The sequence below is a fragment of the Hetaerina americana genome, unplaced genomic scaffold (genome assembly GCF_022747635.1).
Source record: "Hetaerina americana unplaced genomic scaffold, ioHetAmer1.1.p SCAF_4, whole genome shotgun sequence".
NCBI classification, from domain to species: Eukaryota; Metazoa; Arthropoda; class Insecta; order Odonata; family Calopterygidae; genus Hetaerina; species Hetaerina americana.
The window spans coordinates 104,178,198-104,204,067 of NW_027286985.1; the positions used below are offsets into that span (position 1 = coordinate 104,178,198).

At 40.3% G+C, this 25,870-nt stretch overlaps 1 protein-coding gene across 1 annotated transcript in view; it reads left to right on the plus strand.

Annotated features, from left to right (window-relative positions):
• Window positions 1-25,870, plus strand: part of Sarm (sterile alpha and armadillo motif) — a 371,560-nt gene that overhangs the window by 173,931 nt on the left and 171,759 nt on the right. Inside the window, exon 2 of the mRNA XM_071590601.1 lies at window positions 1,521-1,670. Coding sequence (XP_071446702.1) covers window positions 1,521-1,670 — 150 coding nt within the window. The remainder of the gene's footprint in view (window positions 1-1,520; window positions 1,671-25,870) is intronic.

Below are 25,870 nucleotides of genomic sequence, written 5' to 3' on the forward strand. Positions count from 1 at the left end.
TCAACCAAGCAACCCGCGCTTTGAAAATTCACTGAAGAACAGTGCGCCCTTCAACGAATTTATCAGTGAAAACCTGGATGACTTTGAAATCGTACCAAAATGATGAAACGGAAGCTGTTCACCTAAAAGTTAAATCATTTAAAAAACAGAAGCAACATAAAACTGAAGCATTTTTTTAATTGAACTATCTTTTTTATACGTATTCAGTTTCTTTCGCTGAATTTTATTTGTAATGTTGGATATTACTTTTTGACAAAAGTCATTTAGCAAAATAAAGTTTACCTATGTGTATTAGGTGGGCAAATACGAATGGAAAATGTTAAAATGACTGCTCAGACTAAATTTTATCGATTTCCAGTAAAAAACAAACCTCCATCAGCCAGCCTATCGATCCTGGTTTGATGGCGATGTTTGGGAATCACCCGGGATTCCTACGCAGCGATACAGGAGCGGGGTAGTTGCATTTCACCGAGGTTTCTCGTTAAGCCATATCACGTGACTAGTAATCCGCATTACTTAGAAATGCAAGTCTGGTAATTCATAATGATTTCTGGCGTTCCTCTGCTGAATGCTGTTATCCTAACACGAGGAAAGAAAAACTGTGTAATCAACGATAAGCTTTCTAACTCACTCAGATTTCGACGGCTTACATATTTTCTCGAAAATGCATGGGAATGCACGTCATACATTAGAAGAAAGTCTCTGTAGCAGTGATGTTGAAAATGTATTATTACCCCATTCGTACTACAGTAGGAGAGATCATGAATATAAAACTAGGGATAACACGTGAAAAACAGATACGAGTACCTCGTAGATTTAAGATATTATTTTTTCCACGAACGATAAGTAACCAGAATAACATTTTCCGACCGCGGTGGTGTCATATTCGGGTCAAAATTAGTCGGGTCACCCCCTGCCACACACCATAGCGTTGGCTTGCAGGCTATTCAAAAATACAAATGAAAATACACGCGTGCGTCACCCTGAATCATAACGGCTACCCTCTGCTCCTGACCCTTCGCTGAAACTCTCAAAGACGTGCACTAAGCTTAAAAAAGCTATCAGCCTTGTAAAATACCCTTCACCCCTTTTTTCTTGTTTCCATTTTTAGGGTTACCAGTATTTATATCGAAATATTTTCTATCATTTCCTATCCATTTGGTTCACCCCCATGCCAATGTTTACAATTAAAATACAAGTTTACCTCATAAATAACCCGCTATAATTCATCAGTGAATGCGGACCTAATGGCACCTTGTTAATTTATTAATTAATCTGCATTGCAATTACGTCAGCTGTATAATGAAGCAGGGGAAATTATAGTTGAACATTGACATTATCAACTTCAACTTTTAAGAATATATACACATTGTGGTTGATAGTTATAAGCAGTTTTAAAACTTTTTTCCTTCAAGTGTTAAAACGTATTTGTTTGTGAGGACCTTACTCCCTCATCAATATCCCTCCGCCTGTACCTCGAATTGTGCCTGACCGTTTTCTTCTTTGCTGTTTCCTTGCAGATGTCGGACTACCCCAAGGAGTCGGTCCTGGCGGGAGGAGGCGCCGACGAGGGCCCCGTGGACCGGCCCTCGCCCCTCGACCCCTTCCAGAAGAAAGTGGTGCTCGCCAGCGCCACCACGGCCAACGCCGCATCCGCCTCCGCCTCACAGGTGAGCGACTGCCCTCCACTGCCCTCCCAAGTCCCTGAAGATGAAAGTTCACTCAATGATAAACCCCCCGGACTAACCCGTTTATGAGTCAGGGAGCTAATGGAAGAGGATAATACGTGTATAGAGCCATTCTCTGATTTCATTGCATGCAAAATAGTTTCAGAATCTGAGTAACGATTTTCTCTGCGACGCACGCTTAAAAAACACATGTGTAAATCACTCATAAAAAGTGTGGCTCAGCAATTTTTACTACGAAAGTAAGTACATATGCTGAGCTATAGATCTAACCTTAGTGGTACCAAACAATCTGGCCATTTGGCTAATAGTATATAAGAGAAAATATCCCGAAAACTCTCGTGAAAACTTTACCACGTTGAACTCTACAAATAAATAATTAATACAGAATAACGATGACTATGGCAATGAAAAGACCTAAAGTGTCCCAATAGGTTATTTGTGGTGTTATAAATACCAATGTGAGAAGAAATGGGCGTATCTTTCCTCTTAAATGTATCTCTTTAAATACTTTGTGTATGCTTCTGTAACATCAGAATTAGTCTCAAAGTTTTTAACCGGATCGTAAGCAACATTAGATATCATTACTTGGGATATATTAAGTTTTATACATGAATAATTGTGGTAAAGACATTATGATTTATTACTGCTTAAGTTTTCGATGCAATATCATCCCCAATGTACGGAATATTTCGTGTATTTTATTTTAAACTCATATACCTGTATGTCACGGAAGATGTGATTCATCCTCTCAGGCCAAAGTGTTGACGAGAAATTAGTGATTTTAGTTAAGTAAAAATTGATTAGCTTAAAATGAAACTTGCAATTACTGTAAAAGTTATGGAGGGACAATTTGTTGCATTAATTGTTAATATTTTTGCTTTGAAAACGTACTTCACAAGTTGGCTTTATATATATTTACACACTAAATATATGCGTTTTTAATTACTCCGACTCGTATAGCCTTATGTCGTTCACGCATTTCCACCTGGCAAGATGGTCAATGTGCTTGCGAAGCAAAAACGGCGTACGGGATTAGTAGCCCCACTTCATATGTGTTCCCTTTCAATATTTTTTAAGTCTCTCCTCAGCGTGCCTCCAAATTTACTTGCCTTGCTTATCTTTTTTTTTAAATCCAGATTGATTGGCTTGGTATTTTTATCCCGCTGTAAAGTTATTCACTGCATCACTATAGAACTAAAAATATGAGAAGTGAATGGTTTGCGCGATAGTTGTACGTTGGGGATTATTTTTCAGTTACAAATGAAATAGGAAACATACTGGAATTAAAAAGCTGATATGATAGCAAATAGACCTTCTCAGGATGCCATTATTCATTATTGAACAAATTTTTCAAAAGGTTGATGACCTAAAACACCATCTCTCATGGCGGGTTGCAGGTGTAGGATATATACGATTCCGTTTTAGTCTGCCACACGCCCTATTCCTCCACCTGTTTCGTGTGACACCCCGGAAATGGTGTCTGACCTTCCCCTCTACCTCCTTTAAGGCGATTGCGCCTGGGCGCCCGCCCACCTAGGCCCTCCGCCCCAAGGCACTCAAAACTCCCGTTTCTTAGGGCGGCGGGGCCGCACCGTGCAGCTGAAGGGCAATCCGGTACTATATACAGATATATATATATATATATATATATATATATATATATATATATATATATATATATATATATACATATATATATAATATACATTATATATAATGCAGATACATATATATGTATTAATATTATATATATATATATATATATATATATATATATATATACAGAAACAGATATAAGGAAAAGGGATAGGAACACATTCCGCCTTCCCCACCTCTATTGTGTTCGTCCTTTATATGTGTTCATATCCCTTTTCCTTATATCTGTTTCTGTATATATGAGTATTTATTCGCCGTTTGGCGGGATTTCGTGTTTGAATGTATATATATATATATATATATATATATGTATATATATATATATATGTATGTATATATATATATATATATATATATATATATATATATATATATATATATATATATATATATTAACATTTACACACATGGAGCGTATGGAGCGAGATCGATCTTTACAGACAAGTATTCTGAATCGACCCGTTTGCTGAGCCCGCCGACCCTACCCCTCGACATCGTTAGATTCGAAAAAAGGCGAGGGATTGATTCTATCAATCGAGAGGACAAGTAATGTGTCATCCGTTGAAAGAATCTCTCACTCAGAATCTCCACGCTACAGTAATCATCCAAACTTTAAATATAGCCCCAAAGCCACATTGCCGCAGGTGCTCTCAAAACGTCTCCGACTTCCCTAGACTCTCCACTTTCCTTTCTCTCGCTGAGTCTTTTCCATTGAAAACAAATAAATAAAAACGTACCTGGGTGCGAGATTCGTTGAAAATACGACGCGTTTGACTGCTTTCTTGGGGTAAAAAAAGCTATTCCTTCAGACGCGCGCGACCTCATAAGCCCTCTTTAAGATTTACGGTGATGTCTCAGTGAATGGACGGGATGGAAGCAGTCGAGAGGTTTCTGGGAATGAAGTCACGCTCATTTATTTTTTTTTATTTTCGTCACTCATTTATTAAATTATTTTGTTTGTGTGCGTGCGTACGCACGCACAAGTGTTTTTCTTTTTGTACTTATCTTTTTTCTCTCTGTAGAATGACTTAAAATGTCTCATTAAAGTTTAAGGGGCCGGAGTGCGTTTGGGGGAGGAGGGGAAGGGTCGTAGAAAAACAAAAATTCCCGGAAGATTTAAGATAAATGAAAATTTGGTAGTTAACGTATGCATTTAGAGGATTTTTGTTGTTGAACGACCTTATTTGCCAATTTATACATTTTTAGTAGAGTGTATAATAAGATCTATCGTTGCGTGCTAGCGAATTACCGATCACACCGCCAACCTTTTTCCCAGATGCCCCTCTGTTACTTTCAAACGCCCCGCCAACTTAGCAGATCTTCTCAAATCAACCAATCCACTCATTAAACCCCCGCCTCGTTCCAAAACCACTCCCATGCCCTGCAATAAACTTAGATGCAAAACATGTCCTATCATTAAAACCAGAATCCCATCCCTCTCCCACCCGCTTTTTAACTCTCGCCCACCAGTTCCCTACTCTTCATGCACCTCCAGTAATATAGTTTACCTACTGAGGTGCCAACTTTGCCTTCCTTTTATATTGGACAGTGTACCACACCCCTCGATATTAGAAGGAATAACCATTGAGCCTCATGTAAGAATTTTTTCCCGAATGGTATGCTCCCAATCCCCAAATACGCCTCCGAACAGCACTCCCTTTGATAAATGCAATAAAGTATCCATCTTAGCATCCCTCTCACCCTCTGACCCTCCACTGAAACTCAAAATAATAGAGCATACCTTCATCTGGCTCCTGGATTCCTGGAATTTCCCAGGAAACAATATTAGACATTAATTACCCCGATCTGCATGTATTTTCATCCACCCTCAGCCCCCGACACCTTCCATATTATCCCCACACTTATAATAATCCCCCTAACTGTTCCCCTCCCAACTGTTCCCCTCACAAACCTTTCCCCACCTTCCCCTTCCATTCTGCGCTTCCAGGTCTTGCCTTTCTTTCCCTCAGTTCTGTCCTTCTCTTCCTTGAGAAAGGTGGCTGGGACCACCGAAAATTCAAAACCTTGTGGGAGTCTTTTCTTTTTTTGTATGTTTCTGTGTTTTTGTCTTTGCCCACTAGTACTAACTTCATGTACGTACATTATTATTCTAGTCCGTGAAACTTTATTTCAGGTACCAGATCTTTCTGGGAAACCATAACCGGGACAGGGAAAGGAACTGGCCACCCTACCCTAATGTGTGAATTTTACACGCCGTCGGGCTTAGTACTGGGTGAACTCTAACATCACCTACCAAACCGACCTTCGGGTTGATTTCTGTGTTTATGGTTATGTATATAGCAAAGTAGAAGAATGACTGTCTGCACACTACCGCAACAGGATGCGTACTGAGTGTAGGGACGTTTAGATTCCAAGTTGGCGTCTCTAACCCTTAATACCTCCACGCTAGGCCGAAACGTAAATTACTTTCTGGTCACCCCTCGTCTTTACGTGTAAGATGCCTAAGTAAATGGAGAGGGTTCAAGTATTAGGCCTCGAAGAACATAGCTGCTCTAAACATAAAGGGAGACAAGAAAGAACATTTAATCGTCAGATTAAGAGGTTTGCACGGGAGGAGGGTTGAGCGCTATAGAGACACTTCCGAGGATTCCTAAGATTGGCGGCGATGCACGACAGGCGATGATTATATTTTACGAGCACTTTCTAAGATAAATTCACTTAATAGGCTTAGCTTACTAGATGCATTAAAGATTTTGCAATCATAGGGGTCTAAGTTCCTACCCCATGAGATGATGGGCTTTGGAAACGAGACGTGAGCATGATTTATTTCGTTATGTCCCACTTTATTGCATAGGGGTTGTAGGAAACCGTTCATAAAGTGGTCGCTTTTTGTGAAATTCATTCCTGGAAGATTTTCCCCGACAACCCACGGCCGTGGACGTCCTTGGTGTCCCTCGGCAAAGACGCCATCCCCCCTGCCTCCCTCTCTCGTAAACCGGCGCATAAAAGTCGCTCGTTGATGTCACTTTGATTGGATCTTTAGTGGTGGACGGATTATCTTCTTTAATGCGCGTCCATAAAAGCCGCCCTGCCCGATGCTGTTTGTCTTGCTCTCTTTGGCGAACTACGCGCCGTTTGAGCTTGTGGGCACGTCCGCTTCCAAGATGGACGGCGTTAATCGGAAATGGGATGGGATTGGAGTTTACGTGAATGTGTTAGGCAAAAAATCTCAAGGATGTCACCAATTTCATGAGGATATGCCTGTTTCATGCAGTACTCATTTTTTTTTGAGTAAAGAGTACAATCCCCCAGTGAGCGGTATAAATACTTGTTGGGTATAGTTTCCGAAAGGGTAGATCCTGCGAGACAAAACTTGTGCTTTTTGTTTATGTTATTATTATTTCGGGAGAGAGCCATGTTCCAGCGGGCGCGGGTTTTTTTAGATTTTAAGAAAGCCTAAGACCAAGTACCTCACAGTAAACTACTCACAAAGCTGGGAAGAATATGGAATACATAAAATATTCTGGATTAGATTAAAGACTTTTTGAATAGTTGTGTACTAGTCATAGATAGAGTTAACACAAATTAAGTAGAAGTTATGTCAGGGTTTTCTTAGGGAAGTGTTATCGGGCCTCTTATATTCCTACTTTACGTTGACGACATTGACTCCGTAGTCAATACTAAGACACGTTTATTTTCCGAAAGTGCAGTAGTTAACCGTGATATCCGTAATCCTGATGACATAGCAGGTTTATCAGATGACCTTAATGCAACGCTGTTGCGACAATTGGCAATTAGAATTAAACTTAAAAAAGTGTGTAGTAATGATTTTTTGGAAAAAGAGCAATTCCCTCCCGAACGCCTACCGCATCAGGAAATCCGAAATGAAATGCGTAGACTCGATGAAATATTTAGGGGTCACCTTCACTCATGACCTCTCTTGCTTGAAACAGAAACGGGAAATATGTGGACAATCAAACAGAAAATTAGAATGCATTAGAAGAGTATTGGGGGAATGCGATGTAAAGGTTAAAGAAAAATATTATTTTGTGCTGGTTAGGCCTCATTTGGAATATGATGCTAGTATATGGGGTCCTCACGAAGTTGGATTAATTGTCGCATTGGATCGCGTATAGCTTAGAGAAGATAGATTTGCTAAACGTTTTTACGATCAACTTAGTAGCGTATCCAAAATATTAGAGGAGCTAGGCTGGGAATCACTCACAGAGCGGAGGTTAAATTACAGATTAAATCCCTTACATAAATTGGAAGGATGTTTCTTTAGTGGTGATGTTAAAACTGTATTATTAATTCTATCGTACTACGGTAGGAGAAGTCATATGAATGAAATTAGAGGAATTAAGAGTACAACAGATATATTTGAGACGTAATTTTTTCCACCAACGATAAGTGATCGGAATAACATTATTCGACCACGGTAGGGGTAGAAAAATTCGGGTCAAAATTAGTCTAATGCAACAATTTCAGAGCGTAAAAATCATTCGCCTTGACTGGGACTCGAACCCAGATCCCTCAATATCCGGTCGAGTGCTTTAGCCACTTAAGCTACCGAGGCGTCCTCTTAAACTCTGAAATTTTGGGGCTTTTAAAGGAACTAGATGTTATGACGAAATACCGTACATACAATGTCACATGCATTCGTAATCGTAGCGTAGCGGATGACTCCGTTAAAAGTTACTGTTGCGGCATCTCCCGCAGTTTCTTTGGAAAAATTAGTCTAGTTTGTAGTCAAACCCTGCCACGCTTTCGAAGCTTAGGTTTCCAAACTTCATCTATATCTACACAATATCCCGCAAGTCTTCGCGAGGACGAGTGTCAGGGTGTGGTAGGTCACCAGCAATTCTGCATACATATACATATTCCCCCTATTTCCTCGTTTATCTAGCATCCCGCGATCCACCCAAAAACCGCGTGGAAAGGGGGCGACCGAACACCATTCCTGCAGCATGGCTGCACATATTACGAGTATTACATAGTTATCAGCTATTCTTATGCCTACGCGAAGAGTACAAGAAAAAAACATTAAAAGAGGGCAGGCACAATCGATACACTTTTTACAAGATAGTATGGTAATCATTCCGAACAGACATTTTACAAATACAATGGACTTTATGGGCATTCACCTATGCACAACCAACCTGGCACATCGGTGCACGGGCGATAGGACGCCAGATTTGGAGAGAGTTTTGGGGAACTTTAATATTGTGTACCTCTATTTCCGATAGCGTGTACCTATTACTTTCTAAGGGGCTCTCCCTGTTATTGTTTTTACAAATAATGCGCGGGAAAAACGAATCCTTGAATCTATCAGTTCGACAGCTTCTCTAATTTTGTGACAATTTTCGATTCTGCCAATTTAATTAGGGGAATCAAATGTATATGCAGTGTCAAATGAGAAACCACACGCTTTTTATCTTTGAAATAAGTTTAATCTAGCCTTAAACCTTTGCATATCTAAAGGCTCCCACCCCAGATTCTGCTCTAAGTGGGTGACGCTTTGTGACCTTTCGTGAGAATTTTTCACGAACATAGTGGCCTTTCTCTCTACCGTATTCAGTACGGTAATTAATGTTTTTTTAAATGGATTCCAAACGCTTAACACATACTCAATGTGAGGTCTTACTTAATAAAAATAATTTTCTTCACTCTTTCGTCGCTACACCTTCGATCTATAAGTTTGACAACTCTCAGCTTTTTAGCCCCCTCCCCCGCAAATAGTGCGTATATGTTTTCCCCAAGTCCAAGATCCGATGCAATAGTAACCCCCAAGTATTTTATTTCATCCACGACGCTCATCCGAACACCCCCGAGTGCGTAAATTTTTCAAGTTTGGTCGTGTTTTCTATTGTTTAAGAAATGCATTACGGTACAGTTTTTCGTATTTAATTACAGTCCCCATTCTTCACACTATTTTTGAATGTTTTTTAAGCCAGTTTTTAGTGATTCACGATCTACATCATTCATGTCTACTTCATGTCCCTGTAGCTTACAGGTTGTTTGCCAAGAGTCTCATACAGCTCTTTTCTTTTAGCTTCAATGAATTTGATCGCATGGGACCAGGATCGTGTGGGTTCTTTGTGTGTACCGCGCGTCTTTCCAAGGTGATTCCGTCAGATGGAGACTTAGATTGAATTAGAGAGCGATTGTCTCCTTGCTCGATTGACGCAGATGTGATCCGGTTGATTCCCGATCTGATTGACACTCGAAAGTTGAATCCTTCAATTAGTTCGGCGTCAAGGGAGACCGAGCAAAAATATTTGAAGTCTCACATCCGCTTAGGCGCCCGGCGAGTTAGAACTAAATTAAGCATTTTTTGCAGTAAGCACATTGGTTGTGGCTGCCTGGAAACTAACCATAACATGGAGTCTTCTTTATGAAACTTGGGTTCATCAGTGTCCGTCATCATATATTACCATAAATTATCTACGTTCTAGTTTTATGGCTACCCACGTCTAAATATCTGTATACGAGTACATAAACTAAGTTGGTACTATATAGGATTCCAACGAGGTCTCAAAATTTTGTCGTTTACTGGTAATCCTTAGGATGTTATGACACAGCCTCGATAAACCACGATTCATTCTTTTTTAGATCAGAATTGATTGAGTCACGCCATCGGATTTCCTCATTTCAGAGGCTCGGCAATTACAAGTTCCTCAGGAAATAGCAACTCTGGTTGAAGACAAACATTTCACTCCACGTTTTTAGTTCCCTCGTCTTCGCTAAATTATTCCGTAATTTTTGCCAAATTAGAAATTAAGGTGAATTAGTCGAAATTTGCACATTTATTGGAGAAACATCGAGGTCATGGCCTATTATCACCATGACCCATGGAGATTATACAACTAATACGTGACATTCGCGGGAAAATTCATCAGTATTAAATTCAAAGGAAATGTGTAAAAAATAAGAGATTACATGGAAGGTATAGGTATCCTTCATGATTACATATTTATACTTATACACACACACATAGCTTACTATTTTATATGCATTAAAAGGGGTGGTTGTAAATTTTTTTTCATGAGCGGGTTAGAGGGATCGACTACTGACTTGGGTGCTCGTTTTTGGACCCGGGTGACCCGACCCGACCATGCCCAAAGATCAAATCGAGTTGGTTTATTTTCATTGAGTATTAGATCTTCCTTGAGGAGGCAGGTATTATACCAAGGAATAGGGAACAGGGTCCTTTATTAATACCTCGTTACTATGAATGCCTTTAGCTCACCGCACAATCGCGGATAAGTATCAGATGTTTGGTCCAGCACAAACCAAAGCTCCGGTTGATTTCCGTGGTGGTGGTCGTACTTTTAAACATTCCTCGATACACGAAAAGAGATATCATTACAGATGAATGAGAGTGGAGGATATGATTTGACTTCTGGGTAAAAGTAAATCGCTGCAGAATATGAACTGATGTAGGGAGGTTGCGATAAAATGGGAAAAACATGTCGGCACTCAAGTAAAATACGCGAGTATTTCCGCCGCCCGCCGCCAACCTTGCCAGGTTGCGGGAGTCTCTGGCAGGAGTGGAGGTCATCGAAGCTTCCAAGGAGGCATCCTCTAGGGACCCGAGGGGTCTGGGGAAGTACCCTGGCACGTATCGGTCATGAAAAGGGGGGGAGCACAAAGAGGGGTAGGCCGTTTCTCACTCAGTGAACGGACACGGGCCGGAGTGATAAGCAAGGAGTTAAGACTTGCCACGCGTTACCTCCTGGGACGATCGCCAAGAAGGCGAGTGTATCGCCACGGGAACCGTTGTCCTGGAGTTATTGAGAGCCCCCCTGGTTCCCGACGCTTTTTGGCGACTGGCCTCGCCAAAAGACGCGGAATGTTTGCTCTAGGGGCGAAAGGGTAGTCGTAACTTTAATACCCACCCTGGAGTGCACGTGAAACTGTCTGTTTCCTCGCTTGAGTTCGTCTTTCACGCTGGATGTAGGCCATCAGTGAGGTCACGTGATGTGTTCGTGAGATAAGTTCAGCCCGCCACGTCTGCGTCTACGTCTTAAATCCTGCAAGCAGTCGCCTGCGCTGATGGCAGGGTGTGTTCGTTTAACACATCATTCAAAAAGTCCCGGGACTTATTGAACGGGATATTATTTTGGGATGTACAAGGTATAATTTACAAAGAGTACCTTGGGAAAGGAAAATTTATTAATAGCGACTATTACAATGAGTGATTGGTGCTTTTGAAGGACGAAATCGCGAAAAAAACGACCGCACATGGAGAAGAAAAAAATCATTTTTCGTAAAGACAATGCGTGATGCCAAAAGGCAGTGAAAAAATGGCCAAATTGAACGAATTGGGCTTCAGTTTGTTTCCCCATACTGTGGGCGAAATCATTCCCTACCCAACAAACCCACTCTTAAATGGATTTGTTGCAGAGTGGAGTGAAAATCAAAGACGGGGAATCCCATTTGGCTAATTTTTTCGTTGTTAACCGCTGTGTTGTACACAAATCCGAAGCTATTACAGAGCAAAAATCATTGGCTTAAACTTGGAATCAAATTTGGTCCCTCTCCGTCAACTATCGATTGCTCTAAAGTCCGGTAAGCTATTGAGGTTTTAAATTTCGCAGGGGTAGAAATAGATCGAGACTGGAAATCGGCAGTCGGAACCAGAAAGATGGTCAAGGAGTTGGAAACATAGAGGAGGACTCCGTGGTAGCTTAAGCTGCCTTGAGGTACTCAGACTTCTTTGCTATCGGAATTCCATCCGCACTCTTTTCACCATGAAATTTATTCACATTCCAGCGCATTCTAGAAGAGGGTGCCCCGAACATGCATGCCTCATCTGCGCCCCTGGTATTCTAAATTCAGATATTTTTACGTCTCTTTTAGAGACCCTTATTTGTCTGAATGATCCCCGGAGTGAAAACATAATGATGAATCGTTCCACCCTCTCACAAATGTCTGCGCACCAGTGAGTGACTGCGCGCTTGAAAAGGTTAAAGTGTGTGCTGCGTGATCGCTTCTGCATCCATGATGTATCCTTTGACCCGGGCGCTCTCGTTCCCCCCCCCCCTCCCGGGGACTTCCGCCAACTAGAGTTTGGTTTGATCGGAGCGACTCTCTTTCAGAAGCACAGTAGAGGTGTTTCCGTGGGTTAAAGTGAAATAAAACGAGGTGCACCAGGGATCTCCTCCCCTCCCTGCAAGGGCCGACATCCTCCAGGGAGCATAGACAGACTGAGGACTATAGGAATGACATCACGAGAGGTAAAAATCATAAATTACTCCAAGGAAAAGAGAGGAATCGGAGTAGAATGCTCTCGGAAATCGAGTTTCTCTTTCTCATCAACGCGTGAATTGGGTGGTGAAGCGATATTTTTATCTCACGTGATGCAAATCTCAAGTCGGCACGGATTTGAGTGCGACCTACCGTCGCGGGCGGTCTTAATCGCGCGTGCTCTTGCTCGGTCCCAGTCAAAAAACCAATAATTTACGTAGTATCTCCACGATTATTTCCAATCGGGAATCCCGGATCGACTGAATACGAATGTGAAGCATCTGTTGCATAATTTTGAGGTGATTGCTTTGGATAAATAGACTGCGGAGTTCAAAAACTAGAGGAGGTGGAAATGCTTGCGTATCTCGGAGGTGTTTTGGTACAAGATGGTCAAAGTAGTAGGGACGTAAGGAGAAAAATTGCACTATACGAAGGAACTATCACAAGAATGAGGGAATTGAAGACAGGACGTTAATTAAGGGTGTTAAGAAAAGGTTCGTAAAAACTTTGATATGGAGAGTAGTTATGTACGGCGAGGAAACTTGGTCATTGGCAGGAAAAATGGATGCAGATAATATTGATTGGCAATGGAATATAGAAGACTGTGAGAGAGGGGAGAATGTTCGGCAAACGAGTAAGGGGCAGGAATAGGAATGAAGGGAGGGAAATATATGGAGATGAAGAGGGGCTTGGTGTAGAGTAGAATGTTCGGTGTTGTTTTGTTAGGAGAAACAAGATAATTGTGTGGAAGTTGTGTCCATTCCAAACGTACGTTGATCGGTAGATTACCTAAAAATAATAAATAAAGCAATTTTCACTTGATAGATTTGCATTGCTATAAAAACTTTCAATTTTGGAATTTTGTGAAATTTCCAAGGTAGCAGATGAAATTGGAACAAGGATGTTTCATTTAATTTATTGTGCATCTGGGGAAGTAATGCCAAATTAAAAAAATGATCCTTTTTTCATACTCTGAATATGTTAAAATACCTCATGCCATCTTGGTTTGGTCAGTCATAAATATATCATATTATTATTATTAGGTAATCTACTCGTTAAGGTAGGTTTTTGGATGGACACAGCTCCTAAATAAACATTATTTTGACTCCTAGCAAAACATCTACATCAGGTCCCTCTTCATCTCTGAGTACCCTCTACCTCCCTTCATCCCGTCCAAGATCCCTATCCTGTTCCTTCCCTTTCCCCGTTTGCCCAACATTCTCCCCTCTATCACAGTCTTCAACATCCCACAGCCGGTCACTACCCCCTTCATCCACTTTTCCTGCCTCCATAAGATTTCTCCCAACAAACCTCTCTCCTCGTCCACCATACCCAGCAATTCCTCATTTGTTTTCTTCTCTGTCCATTTAACCTTCTCTATTCTTCTCCACACCCACATTTCAAAAACCTCCAATCTACTATATCTATCCACCTGCTTCAATTACCACATTTCCGCGTCGTACATAACTAGGCTCCATATCAAAGATTTGGCGAGCCTTTTCTTAACATCCTTACTCAATGTCGCCGTCATCAACTCCCTCCTCCTTGTGAAAGCCTCTTTGCCTAGCGCAATTCTTCTCCTTACGTCCCGACTACTTTGACCGTTTTGGTCCAAAACACTTCCGAGATACGTTAACTGTTCTACCTGCTCTAGTTTTTACCCTCCTATTTTAATGTTTAGCTTAGCCTTTTTCTTTCTAGAAAATCGCATAACCTTTGTTTTATTAATATTGATTCTCATCCCATACCTGTCGCGCTGAATTTCCAATTCACTCAGCAATGCTTGCAACCCCTTGGCTGACAGACAAACGAAAGCTTGGTCATCAGCAAACCTAGCTGATTTTGTTCATTCCCCGCCCACTTTCATTCCTACCTCCAATTCTTCCCAGGCCTCTTTAATCATTTCCTCTACATACAGGTTGAACAGCAAAGGTGATAATCGGCAACCCTGCCTTACACCTCTTCCTAACACTGCCCAACCGGACTCCCCGTTCCCCACCCGCACCTGAGCAGTCTGAGATATGTACAGGTTGCGGATTAGCCTCCTATCCCTCCAATCTATTCCCTTTTTTGCAATTACTCATTAGACATAAATATAAAATCTCTGAAATGTTAAATCTATGAATATCTTTAAATTTTTATATTTTCCGCAAAAGATGTGATAGAATAGAATTTTTTTCATTTAAATTTTCGGAGCAATTGTATTAGCATGGTGTGTGTAAGTAATAAGCCTATTTAGTTACGTTTGTATCCATGAAGGCGTGCGATACTTTTATTACTGTAAATGACCGAAATGTAGAGATTTGTATGGTTTATGAATCTTTTACGTTTTGTACGTTTATAGTAGCTTAAAAATTATAATTTCCATTGGAGCTGATGTTAATATTTTTTCCTCTTTACGCATGCGTCCATGTGGATTGAAAAGCCAAAGTAGGTAAGTCATCAAAACTAGGTTTCATCATTTCATGTGTTGCTCCGATAAATAGAATTTGACTGCATAATAATTGGTTCATTCTTTTGAAAACCAATACATTTCGGGATAGCCGGGCTTTAGAGCGAAACCAAAGGCAAGAAGTTAATTCTGAAGTACTTCATACCGAAATGGATCGCAATGAATGATAGTTATAGAAAGGAATGGGTAATAATCTCGACACTTAATGGAATTCTTTCAAAACCTCTCCATTATTATATTGTAGTAATTGGCGTGCATCAGTTAGATTTCTTTACCTTTTTAAATTAAAATGAGTATCACTCTGTTTTCTTCCTTTTTTCAATGGTAATATTTGCAAGAGCTAACCTGAAAGGTATTAAAAGGCTCCGGTGGTCATGAGAAATGCTATTTGGGGAAATCTTTTCATAAAATGTAGTGGCTTCCCTATGACATTTTGCCTTCATTCAACTTCCGAAATCGGGAGACCAAGGGACAAATTCCCTCCCGTCCCCTCCCACGCCCCAGGGTACCGAATGCATTGAAATAAATGAGTCAGGACGTGGTAGTAATCACATTAAACACTACACACTACTCTTAAAACTCGCAAATTATGCGAAAGCCCAATCCGGAAATTCATCTTCATCTTTTCATTTTGTTAGTGTTAGTGCAATAAACCTCTTTCTTTCTCCAAAATTCTTAAATTTTTGTTCACAGCATCTCTAAAAATGGTTTTGTGGCAACTTTAAATATTATTAACTACAGTTTTCACGCTAGGATTCTCGTTATTATTATACCGAAGAAAGTATTCTAAACATGGTTCCTTATTCGCGCCTTTCTCTCCTTCCCCAGGTCATATGTCTTTTAACTCCCAAAATTTATGAATATGAATTACTCGTCTCTTGAAGTTGAATTTAATGTCTTGAGTTACCTACGTTTTAGGAGTTGTTGAATATTTTCTCAGTTTAAAGTTAAATCGATCAATTGATTATTTGCTGACATAGATCCGTTTGGTGTTTTTTTCCGTGATTAAATTTGGAAAAAGGTACAAATTTTAGGTCTGCTTAAGCGTGTAAAGAAGGTATCAGGGATTGAGGGAATTGACATTGAATAGAGTAGAATGGAGGGCTGCAGTAAAACAATTCTATGATTGAGATACTGATGATGAACCATATGCAGATGAAATATAATTTAAAAATAAATTAAATAATTTATGAACATTTAAACTCAAGCAAATATAAATCATAGCTTCCCTAATAACGGCTAGTTAAGTTTATCAATACGTCATCGTATTCGATCCGATCGTATTTTCTAAATTATCTCTCAGGAATATACGCAGAATCACTCATCCCTTATGTTATTAATTAACATTCTCTATGAACTCTTAGAATTATTGATACGTTTCAATTTTAGTTATCCTAGAAAAAAACCATAAAACCTTTAACCCTTTTACCTTACGTAGTCAAACCAGTAACACCTTTTAATGTTATTGATAGGAGCACGATAATAGTGAAAGATAGAAAATCTTTAGGAAACAAATATGGGAAGTAAGACGGGAGGAAAACACAAGGTACTGAGGAAGTAATATCATGCAATCCTTTAATGAGGTGCCATGGTAAGGAGAATGTGGGAAGTTATGGGATTAAATACAAAGGTAAAGGAGAAAAAAATAAGGAAATACAATAAAATAATCGCTATTTTGAAAATGTGCAGATAGCGAATGTCGACGGTGTTGAAGACCGTTTCAAAATTTGAAATTCGTGGCATTCCGCACTAACCAGTATAGAATTGCTGGTTTGAGCGGTTAGCACAACTCCCACGGTGAGTAGATCCCGCCGCCTCAAGGAGGTGAATCATGCCCTGGGCGGGGAAGGAAAAAATAAGACTTAAGGCCGGTTCACACTGAACGTAAAATAACTCAGCCTTGGAGTAATCTCATATTCCCTCATCGCGCCCGATGGCTCATGTCTACTACGTTCAGCCAATCAGTGACTATCAATTTTTTTTTTGTTCTGGCCAATGGCAACACTCCTTTCCCAGTGCTTGTTTGATGTTTGTTTAGACCTTCTACGTCATTCTGTTGATAGTATAAGCGATGGATGTAAGACTCTAGTATCATCAATCATCCGCAATCAATCTGGACTCGATCCGCAACTTTTGCGATTTTTGTAGTTCGTGGCGCTGAATTAACAACGGCGACATAACGCGGTTGGAAAACTTTAAGAGTTTCTCATTACACTTGGTCAGGCAACTTGATTTCTTCCACTATTAGAAAAAAGAAAACCATGATCTCATGTCGAGTTCTGAAATGTACCATTCTGACGCAGCTACTCGACTCCAAATTAGTTTCCTCGAGGTGACTCCTCGCAAAATATTCTGAAGATTTCACCAAAGCATCTCACTAAAGAGACATCCGTTCTTTGTAGTTTCTCGCTCTCCGCCTTGGATTACCCGTAATTCATGCTTTTGAAATATAGATATAATATGGACCATGCCGTTAAGGTGATGTAAAATACAAATTGAAGCATTAAGAGTTACTTTCAATATTTAATAGATCTGTTAACTGATTCCGTATTTGTCAATAACATACAATTTGCCCAAATTCCCAAGAGATATGCATAAGCGTTCCATTTCCATATATGTGCGAAGTTTTCATCCTCAAGGGGATATTTCACCTTGATTAAATTAATCTAGTTCAATATTTAATGGTGAGTTTCCTAGTTTAAATTAATGCGATCTATTTATTGTGATCCACCGAAGTTGTTAGGCTATTATATGAATTATGTTATGGTATGTCAGTGATATATATATTGTTAATATGTTACATTGCAAACGCTTCGCTGCGTATTGGTTAATAACGAGTATTTTCAATCTGATTTTGCTGTATTAGACCAATGAAAGGAGTATTTGGTATACTCTTAGATCTCCGCGACAAGCCCGAAAACTCCTGAAGTTCTTATATTACTCTTTAGGCTGCCTTAAAGAGGAGGGGGAGGTATTTTTGCGAGATTGTGGACTCGATAAAAACTCAACTGGTCAAGTTCGTGAAGAGCTCTCGAGGAACCGCGCCGAAAGAAGGAATTCTGCTTCTTTTATCGTCCTAACGACTTCCCCATCCCCCCTCTCTCTCTCTCTCTCTCCGGCCGCGAGATCTCCACCTCACAAGGGGCTTAGGGGGGAGGGGTGAGGGGAGGGATGGAGGGAGGGGCGTGTATTATGAGTATGCCCTCCCCTCCTCACACCCACGGTCGGATTATTTGCGCGTCAGTTGATTCATTGGTAGAGGGAGTGGGGGAGATTGTATTTCGGAGATGACTAGAGTCAACAAAACCGGTCCATTATTCGAATCTCTCATCCCTCGCCCTTGGTCACATGAGCTGGCTCATTTTCAATGCAAAGGACCTTCAAACTCTTGCAATGGGAGTGACTATTTTGCTAAAAATACTAAAATATTTAATAAATAAATGTGTAATCTCGTGATGAATGCGTGGAGCAAGTGAAATTGTTCCACGTAATTCGCGTACGTATTCTATGTATTGTTCGTAATCGTAAAAATTGTTCAGTGGCCTGTTTTCAGTTCGATGTTATAAAATCTTCATGCGATTAAATATATTTAACTATCGTGACCTTTCATTGAAAATTAACTGAAATGGAATACAAACACATTGTTGTAGAGACAGCAACTTTTGACGCAGTCATCGCAATGCAGCAATGTCAAAGTGTACGTAAAAACATCTATTTTTCTGAAACCTTTCCCGATACTCTTTATACAAACCTTGTAATATATACGAAGTCTTATCAATTAGAAAAGCTACAATAGGATATAGAAGGAGTTTCATTGATTACTTGAATTATCTACATTTTAGGAGATAAACCATCATAGCATTAGTAATCTCATGTCTCAATCTCCCGCGCGACTCTTCGAACGGCCTCCGCAACCCCCGATGGGATCTAGACTCCCTGGGTTGGAAGCGCGTAGTTTGGGCGAGGATTCCCTCGCCCTACGCATGTGTTTTTTTTCTTCGGTATAAATCGTGTTTCTTCTCGAGGAAACGCCCCTTTTGCCCGAAATGAGGTCCTCTAGAGCCCACGGTCATTGATGAATGATTCGTCACAGCGTCATAACTTTCATTTTACTGATTTTTGCTGTCGGAGGAAAAAACCATGGCGATAATGGTATTTTTGGTGACAGCCACGTTAAAATATATTAAATTTTCGACCCGCCCGTTATTTATCCGGGAATTGCTTCCAGTCGTAGGAGACAAAAAAATAAGGACATTAGGACTTGGCTCTCTCGGTCATGTTTTCAACCCCCTGTTTCCTTCCGGGGATTCATTCCCAAACGGTTCTGCTTAAAGTAGATTTTTATAGCGGTTAATTTTACCAAGAAGAAATCATTTATTGTTTGATTCGCTGAATCGACACCTTATCAGCTATAATCCACAGAAATGATCATGAGAGCATTGTCCGCTAACTTAGAGAAGGACACTTTGGCTGCAAGATAGCGGAGCTAAGCGTAGTGTTCCCACCTTCCGGCCTCGACGAGAGGATCTTGTTGTTTCGCCAACTATCCTCACAATGTGCGAGAGAAATTCAAACCACCGAGTAGCATACGTCGGATTCCTAGTTTATATAAATTTTAGCCTCAAATTCCAGAACCAATGAACAAAATCAAAACTAATGCGCGAAACAATTGTAAAAATTGAGATAATATAAGCTCATCAAGTACAGCGATGAACAAGTCATAAAAAGTGAAGTGCCTCTAATCTTAGTGAAGGTTGAAATACAGAGTATATCTCTTACTTACATTGGAAGGATGTCTCTTGAGCGATGATTTTGAACATTCATAATTAGCTCCATCGAAATTCCGTTAAAGGGATCATTTAAATAAATGTGCATGTTATTTTTCCCCACGAGCGATAAGGGACCAGAGTAACGTAGTCAGAACGAGCTAGGTGGAAAAATATGTTGGGTCAAAAGTAGCCTTGTGTGTAATTATTCTCTGCCACGTCCCGTGGCGATGGCTTGAAGGGTACTGTTTATTGCAATGCAGTTTAAAAATTTTAATGTGATCATGTCAAAGTGATTGGGAGAGAGATGCGGGGAGGGTTGATCCAAATTTACCCTCCAAGGAGATGGCACTCAAAATCATCTTTCATGGTATTACACTTCACGAAACATAGTCCGTGCCTCTCAAGATTCATTTCAGCGTAATATTCTAAGCAATGTCTTCCCCCATTATGCTTTCCTTCGATTGGTGCCGTCACCAATACATCGTGTCTAAGTCCTATTAGTTGTGTCTCTTTGTAATTTTTCTCTTCTTCAAGTTTTTATTAATCAGTAAAAACCTCATCACTGAACCAACTTCAATATTCAGCGGGAATTTCGATTGTAATGTTCATTTTAACTCGCTATTTTAAACAAACGACAAGCGGCGCGCTATTCTAACCACTGCAGCACGAGGCGTACTGACCTATACTGTGTGTGTCTATACAGTGACCATTCGAACCCCTCCACTAATTCTTACGCTACACCAAAACGAAGGCTACTTTCTGGACGGCGCTCGTATATTCATGCGTTCGATTTGAAATGACATGGACTTTTCACCGATTTCCGGCCGCGATGGCCGATTTGGAACGCCACGGCCTTGAAGCAAGCCATGAAATATTGCCATCCTCCGAGGATGCCTGTCGTAAATTCACAGCACACTAATCCATACCCTCTAGTTTAATGCTCTCCATCATTGTCTGAGTCGAATTTCGTGAAAATACGTTAAATTTTATAATTACGTATAATTAGATCATTACAATCGAAGAACCACGGTGCTGGCATGAGGGGGGGGGGGGAGTGAGGGTGAAAAGCGCAGGATTTGGGATGGATCGAAGCAGGTTGAACGTTTGTTTAGGACATCATTTGAGCTTTTAAAATTGGGTCTACTCTTCAAGATTTTAGAGAGAATAGCATGCTCGGGAGCGATTTAATCTCAGGTCCACTTACGTGAACACCATCCCGAATTCTTTTTTCTCATCGAGCCTGGCCAATCGAAGGTCTTTAGGATAATTGGATGTTGTCTGGTAACCCACCGCATTCGCACTTGACAGGGGGATATTTTGAAGTTATCGGCAGAAGTCGGCGTTTTAAAGGAAGGGGATGTGAATTAGAGATCATGCAATACACCATTATTTAATGAAATAGTTCAATTAGAGTAATGAGTACAAATATGATAAATAATCAAAGTAAACTTGAGGCATGTTGATTATGTAATCGAATTTGATATAATTCATTGCTTACCAAACTTTTATTTCGTGAAGTAACGCATTCTATACTCTTGTAACTTCAAGTAGGATGGGAGCCACTAGTTGACCTTAAAGTTTTTTATTTTTATTTATTTACACAATTACGTTGCAATTAGGCGAATTCCCTGGTGGCAACGGTCAAGTTAGGTCAAAGATAACTCTTACAACGAAAATTACATACGAACACATAAAAACAGATGAGTCAAAATATTTTTACATAATGACACTTCCACATCACATACAAAATGCCGTCCACATCACATACAAACAATATTTTCATAACTACAATGAAGTTTATTACCCAGTGGCTGCTTTACATTTCAACTTAAAACTTCTAAAGTTGGATGGAAAGGGCTCAAACAAACCTCCAGGCAGCTGGTTCCAATCAATAATAGTTCTATTTAAAAAATAGTATTTTTATTATTTGTTTATAAGTTATATAAAAGTTAAATTTACTGCGTAAATTTGAGGCAGGTTACTTATCTGATGATGCTGAGGATATACAGGTAATACAGGCCAAGTCCTTTTATTGCAGATCAGATTACTTGCGTAAAATCAGGGAGATTATATGGTAGAACGGATGGATTTAAAATGTCGTTTTTTTCCTCGAACCATTTGATATCAAAATAGACATAGCAGCAATCGTGTTGGAGATAATTAGATCATTGGAATTGGCAGTGCATTCAATTTTATTTCATCGATATTCTGCATTTTATTATTTTTTATTTAGTAGACCGATCTTTTCCACCGTTTTACATTTGAATATGCGTATCCTGTTATTGAATATTGTTGCATTTAAGTACTTTCTTTCGCAAATGATTAACGTTTTACAATTGAACGATCAAACTAATATCTGTGTAAAGGTGACATGATTGGCATGCATGGTTGGTGACCTAACACCCCCCGCCACGCGCCCTTGTGTTAGCTTGCGGCGTATTGTGTAGATGTGGACGTAAAAGTACCATCGTTGCCTATAATTTAAAAAGATATCGTGGGGAGGAAAAAAGTGCCGAATAATATAGTAAAAGATTATAAAATTGTGTTGAAGTACAGGCATAACTTACCTGTGTGGTAATATGCATCAGTCTCATATTTTGCACAGCTTTAATAGAATGGCGGGCTCTTTTCATCTATTAACATCTTTTTTAGACTCTTCCCCATAAAACAACGCCATCAGTAGCGTTCATAGTACCAACTCTTTCTACCAGATTAGAAATGCCTTTCTAACTGGATCAAATTGTCTTTTACTCTAATGTAATTTACTGCATTGTTTTCTTTCCGCGTTTGACCATTTAATTTAGATTTTTATCGTAAATACGTTGTTTCACAGAGACCTTTGTAAGTTATTTCCTTGGAAAATATATGGTATGACCGTTACCTTGAGCTGTTATAATGTTTACGAACAGAGCCATTTCGAAATGTGCGTAGAAATATATTAGAAGGGCTAATTTGACAAATAATGCCTTTTAACAGCGCAACGTAAACTTAAAAACTCGCCTTTTAATTGGAGGATTTCAGCAATTGGTAACCTCAAATTGTTATTAACTTAGTTTTGTCAGTGCGTTAATTCTTGCGCGTATTTTCCGCCGAGTTTCCCGGTCTCCCGGCATCTCCTGCGCTATCCGTCCCCTTAATCCGACTCCCTCCTCAATAGGGGCCTCGCACGCCTGGTAGGAGTGGAGGGGAAGGGGCCCAGTCCCCCTTCCGCCCTCCTCTATTACCCCCACGCGTAGTCCTTATCGCCAGGAATCCAAACTTACTCCCTTCTATCCACCCCCACCACCGCGGTAAGAGTTTGCTAGAGCCCTTCCCCTGATCCCACGTCGAACTTTAAAGAGGATTCGGAAGGGCGTTATGAGCCCTTACCCTTTCCCAGCTTTCCTTCCTGCAATCTTCTCCTTAGTAAAATGCTGTTCCCGTAACCCATACCGCAGGGTACAGAACGGGGAAAGGGACCCAGGCGATCTTCCGATCTTGCGGGCTGCGCTCAGATTGTTAACGTAGATATAGAAATATTTTTGGCCAATAGAATTACATATTTAATTGCATTATTAAGTGTAAAAATAACTAATAAATAGAAAACTTTAATCAAAATCAACTAGATATTATCTTTTATTAATTCAGTTATAAAATACTATGCAATATGAAATTACTTACGTACGTACTTTCACGTACGACACTTAAGTGTGTGATCAAGGTCACGCCACTTGGCGTTTTTTTACAATATCGAGAAAAATGAACAATACAAGTGAAATTCCCGCCAAGGATGAAATTTGTTCAGTGGTAAGGTTTTTACTCTTAAAAAAACTTCAAACCTGGTGAAATTCATCGGTGAATTTTTGCTCTTAACGGGACAAATGTGATGACTGACAAGGGCCTACGTCATATGCGTCAGTGTTGTCGTTCGTTTAAGAGTGAACGAACAAATACCCATGATGGTGAGAGAGGTGGCCACCCATCTGTGGTGAACAATGAACTGCTCCGAAAATTGACGAAAAGTCCGTATAAAAACCGGCACTATACGATATCTGAGTTATTTAGAAAGTTTTCCACATATTTCTAAGACTCTGTTGCATGGAAAGTTCGGCTACTACTAGTTATGTTCTCGTCTCGACGGGAAACTTCAAAAGATGCCAATATCATCGGTTGGCTGCGATCTCAGATGGCAGATTTTTATGCTGTGGGTATTTAAAAACTGAAAACTTCAGAGATATGAAAACGTTTAAATCTGTTTGGCTAGAATGTATAAAAGTAGCAGAGATATTTAGTTTTGAGCTGAAAATAATAAAGTTTTTGTATCTATTTCAAAGTATTCATTTTACTTTCTGGACAGCATTCGCAAAAACAAAGGTAATTAATTATTTTTTTATTCATACGTGAAAAGTAAAAAAGTCTGCTAGTGTACTATAAATCTTATTCGGGTCCAGAATCAGCGTAATAGGTATCGAGGCATTGGCAAAAATCAATCCCTCCCTCCTCCTCACGTGGACCGACGGGGGTAGGGGGGCAGGGGTCGGTCGGTTGGAGAGGGAGGGGGATTGGCGTCTTTGAGGAGGAGAGGCTTGGCTCGCGCGCCGGAGTTATCGCACGCACTAAGGCGGCGGGTGAGTGACTCACTCCGCCGCTTGGAGTAAATATAGTTTCCAAAGTGGCCCCCGACCGATTTCAAATCCCCCCCCCCCACTCACCCTTATGTGCCCCCCTTCCGGTCACCAGGTCCCCTCCTCTCCTCTCCACGCTCCACCCCGAGACACGTGATGCGCAGGGCGCCCGCGGCAGCGAAGCGAGCGCCGCGTATCGGGAACAGGTAAAGAATAAAATTCCCGAAAATCGGAAACAATACCTTAGGACTGAGTTAACTACCACTATGGCGCGCGGAATGGTGTGTTTTTGTCATTCCCGCTAACAGATGGGGTTGTAGCCTGTCATTAATAATCACAAAACACTGAGGTGAAATACACTCTGGCCATACTCCAGGAAAGCGGCATTTCTCTCTAACCTGCCTTCAGGTGGATTTGTGACACCCATCCTTTGCCCTCCACCTTCCTCCCAACCCCCTCTCCCCTCCTGATAAGCTATCAAAAAATTAGGATTTATTAGAAGAGTACTGGGTTAATGTGATGAAAAAGTCAAGCAGAAATGCTATCTTTTAGCTATGGTATCTATGCTATCATTTAGAATAAACTGCACGCATAAGGGATCTTCATGAAGTTGATTTAATTGCCGAATTGGATCGCTTGCAGCGCATAGGAGCTAGATTTGTAAAACGGTGTTGGTTGGGCGTCATAGTGGGGCATCCAAATATTAGAGCAGCTTGGCTGGGAATCACTCACGAAGCGAAGGTTAAATTACAGATTGAAGCTCTTGCATAAATTGGAAGGACGTCTCTTTACCAGTGATGTTAAAAATGTATTATCACCTCCATCGTACTGCGGGTGAGATAAGTCAAGTCAATAAAATTATAGAGATTAAGAGTAGAAAAGATAGATTTAAGATGTCATTTTTTCAACGAATGATAAGGTATCAGAATAACATTGTCCAACCGCGTTAGGGTCATGTTAGGGTAAAAATTAGTCTTGTGTGTATTCACCCCCCTGCCACACACCCTAGCGTTGGCTTGCAGGGTGCATAAATAAAATAAAAAATAACCCTGCTGGGTGCCCGCCTCTGAGATAAACCGTCAAAACAAAGCGGAGAAACGGATCACGAATTTGTGAGCGGTGACCTAATATGAAAGTCATTGCGCCTCTTCGAGGTGTACCCATCAATTCATCGCTAATATGGAAGGTGTCTCTTCACTTCCTCCCCAACCTTAAGACAGAAGGGGAAGATTCAGCAGGTAAACTGCGATTTGGGGAGTCGTAGAAAATATATTTAGTTTTAGTGTATTTTTACTGCTGTAGTAATGGATGATAAAATCTATCATTGATAGCGTTTTACATGAGCATAACAGATTATTGAAGTTCCTAAAAGCTTTTGTGAGAAGCTTATAGCTTCTAATTCGGGAATTTTGCTAGTGCCTGGTAAATTTTAAATTATTTTTTCTGCATTCATATTATCATCTTTATCAGTTTTCAATCCTTAGATTGTTA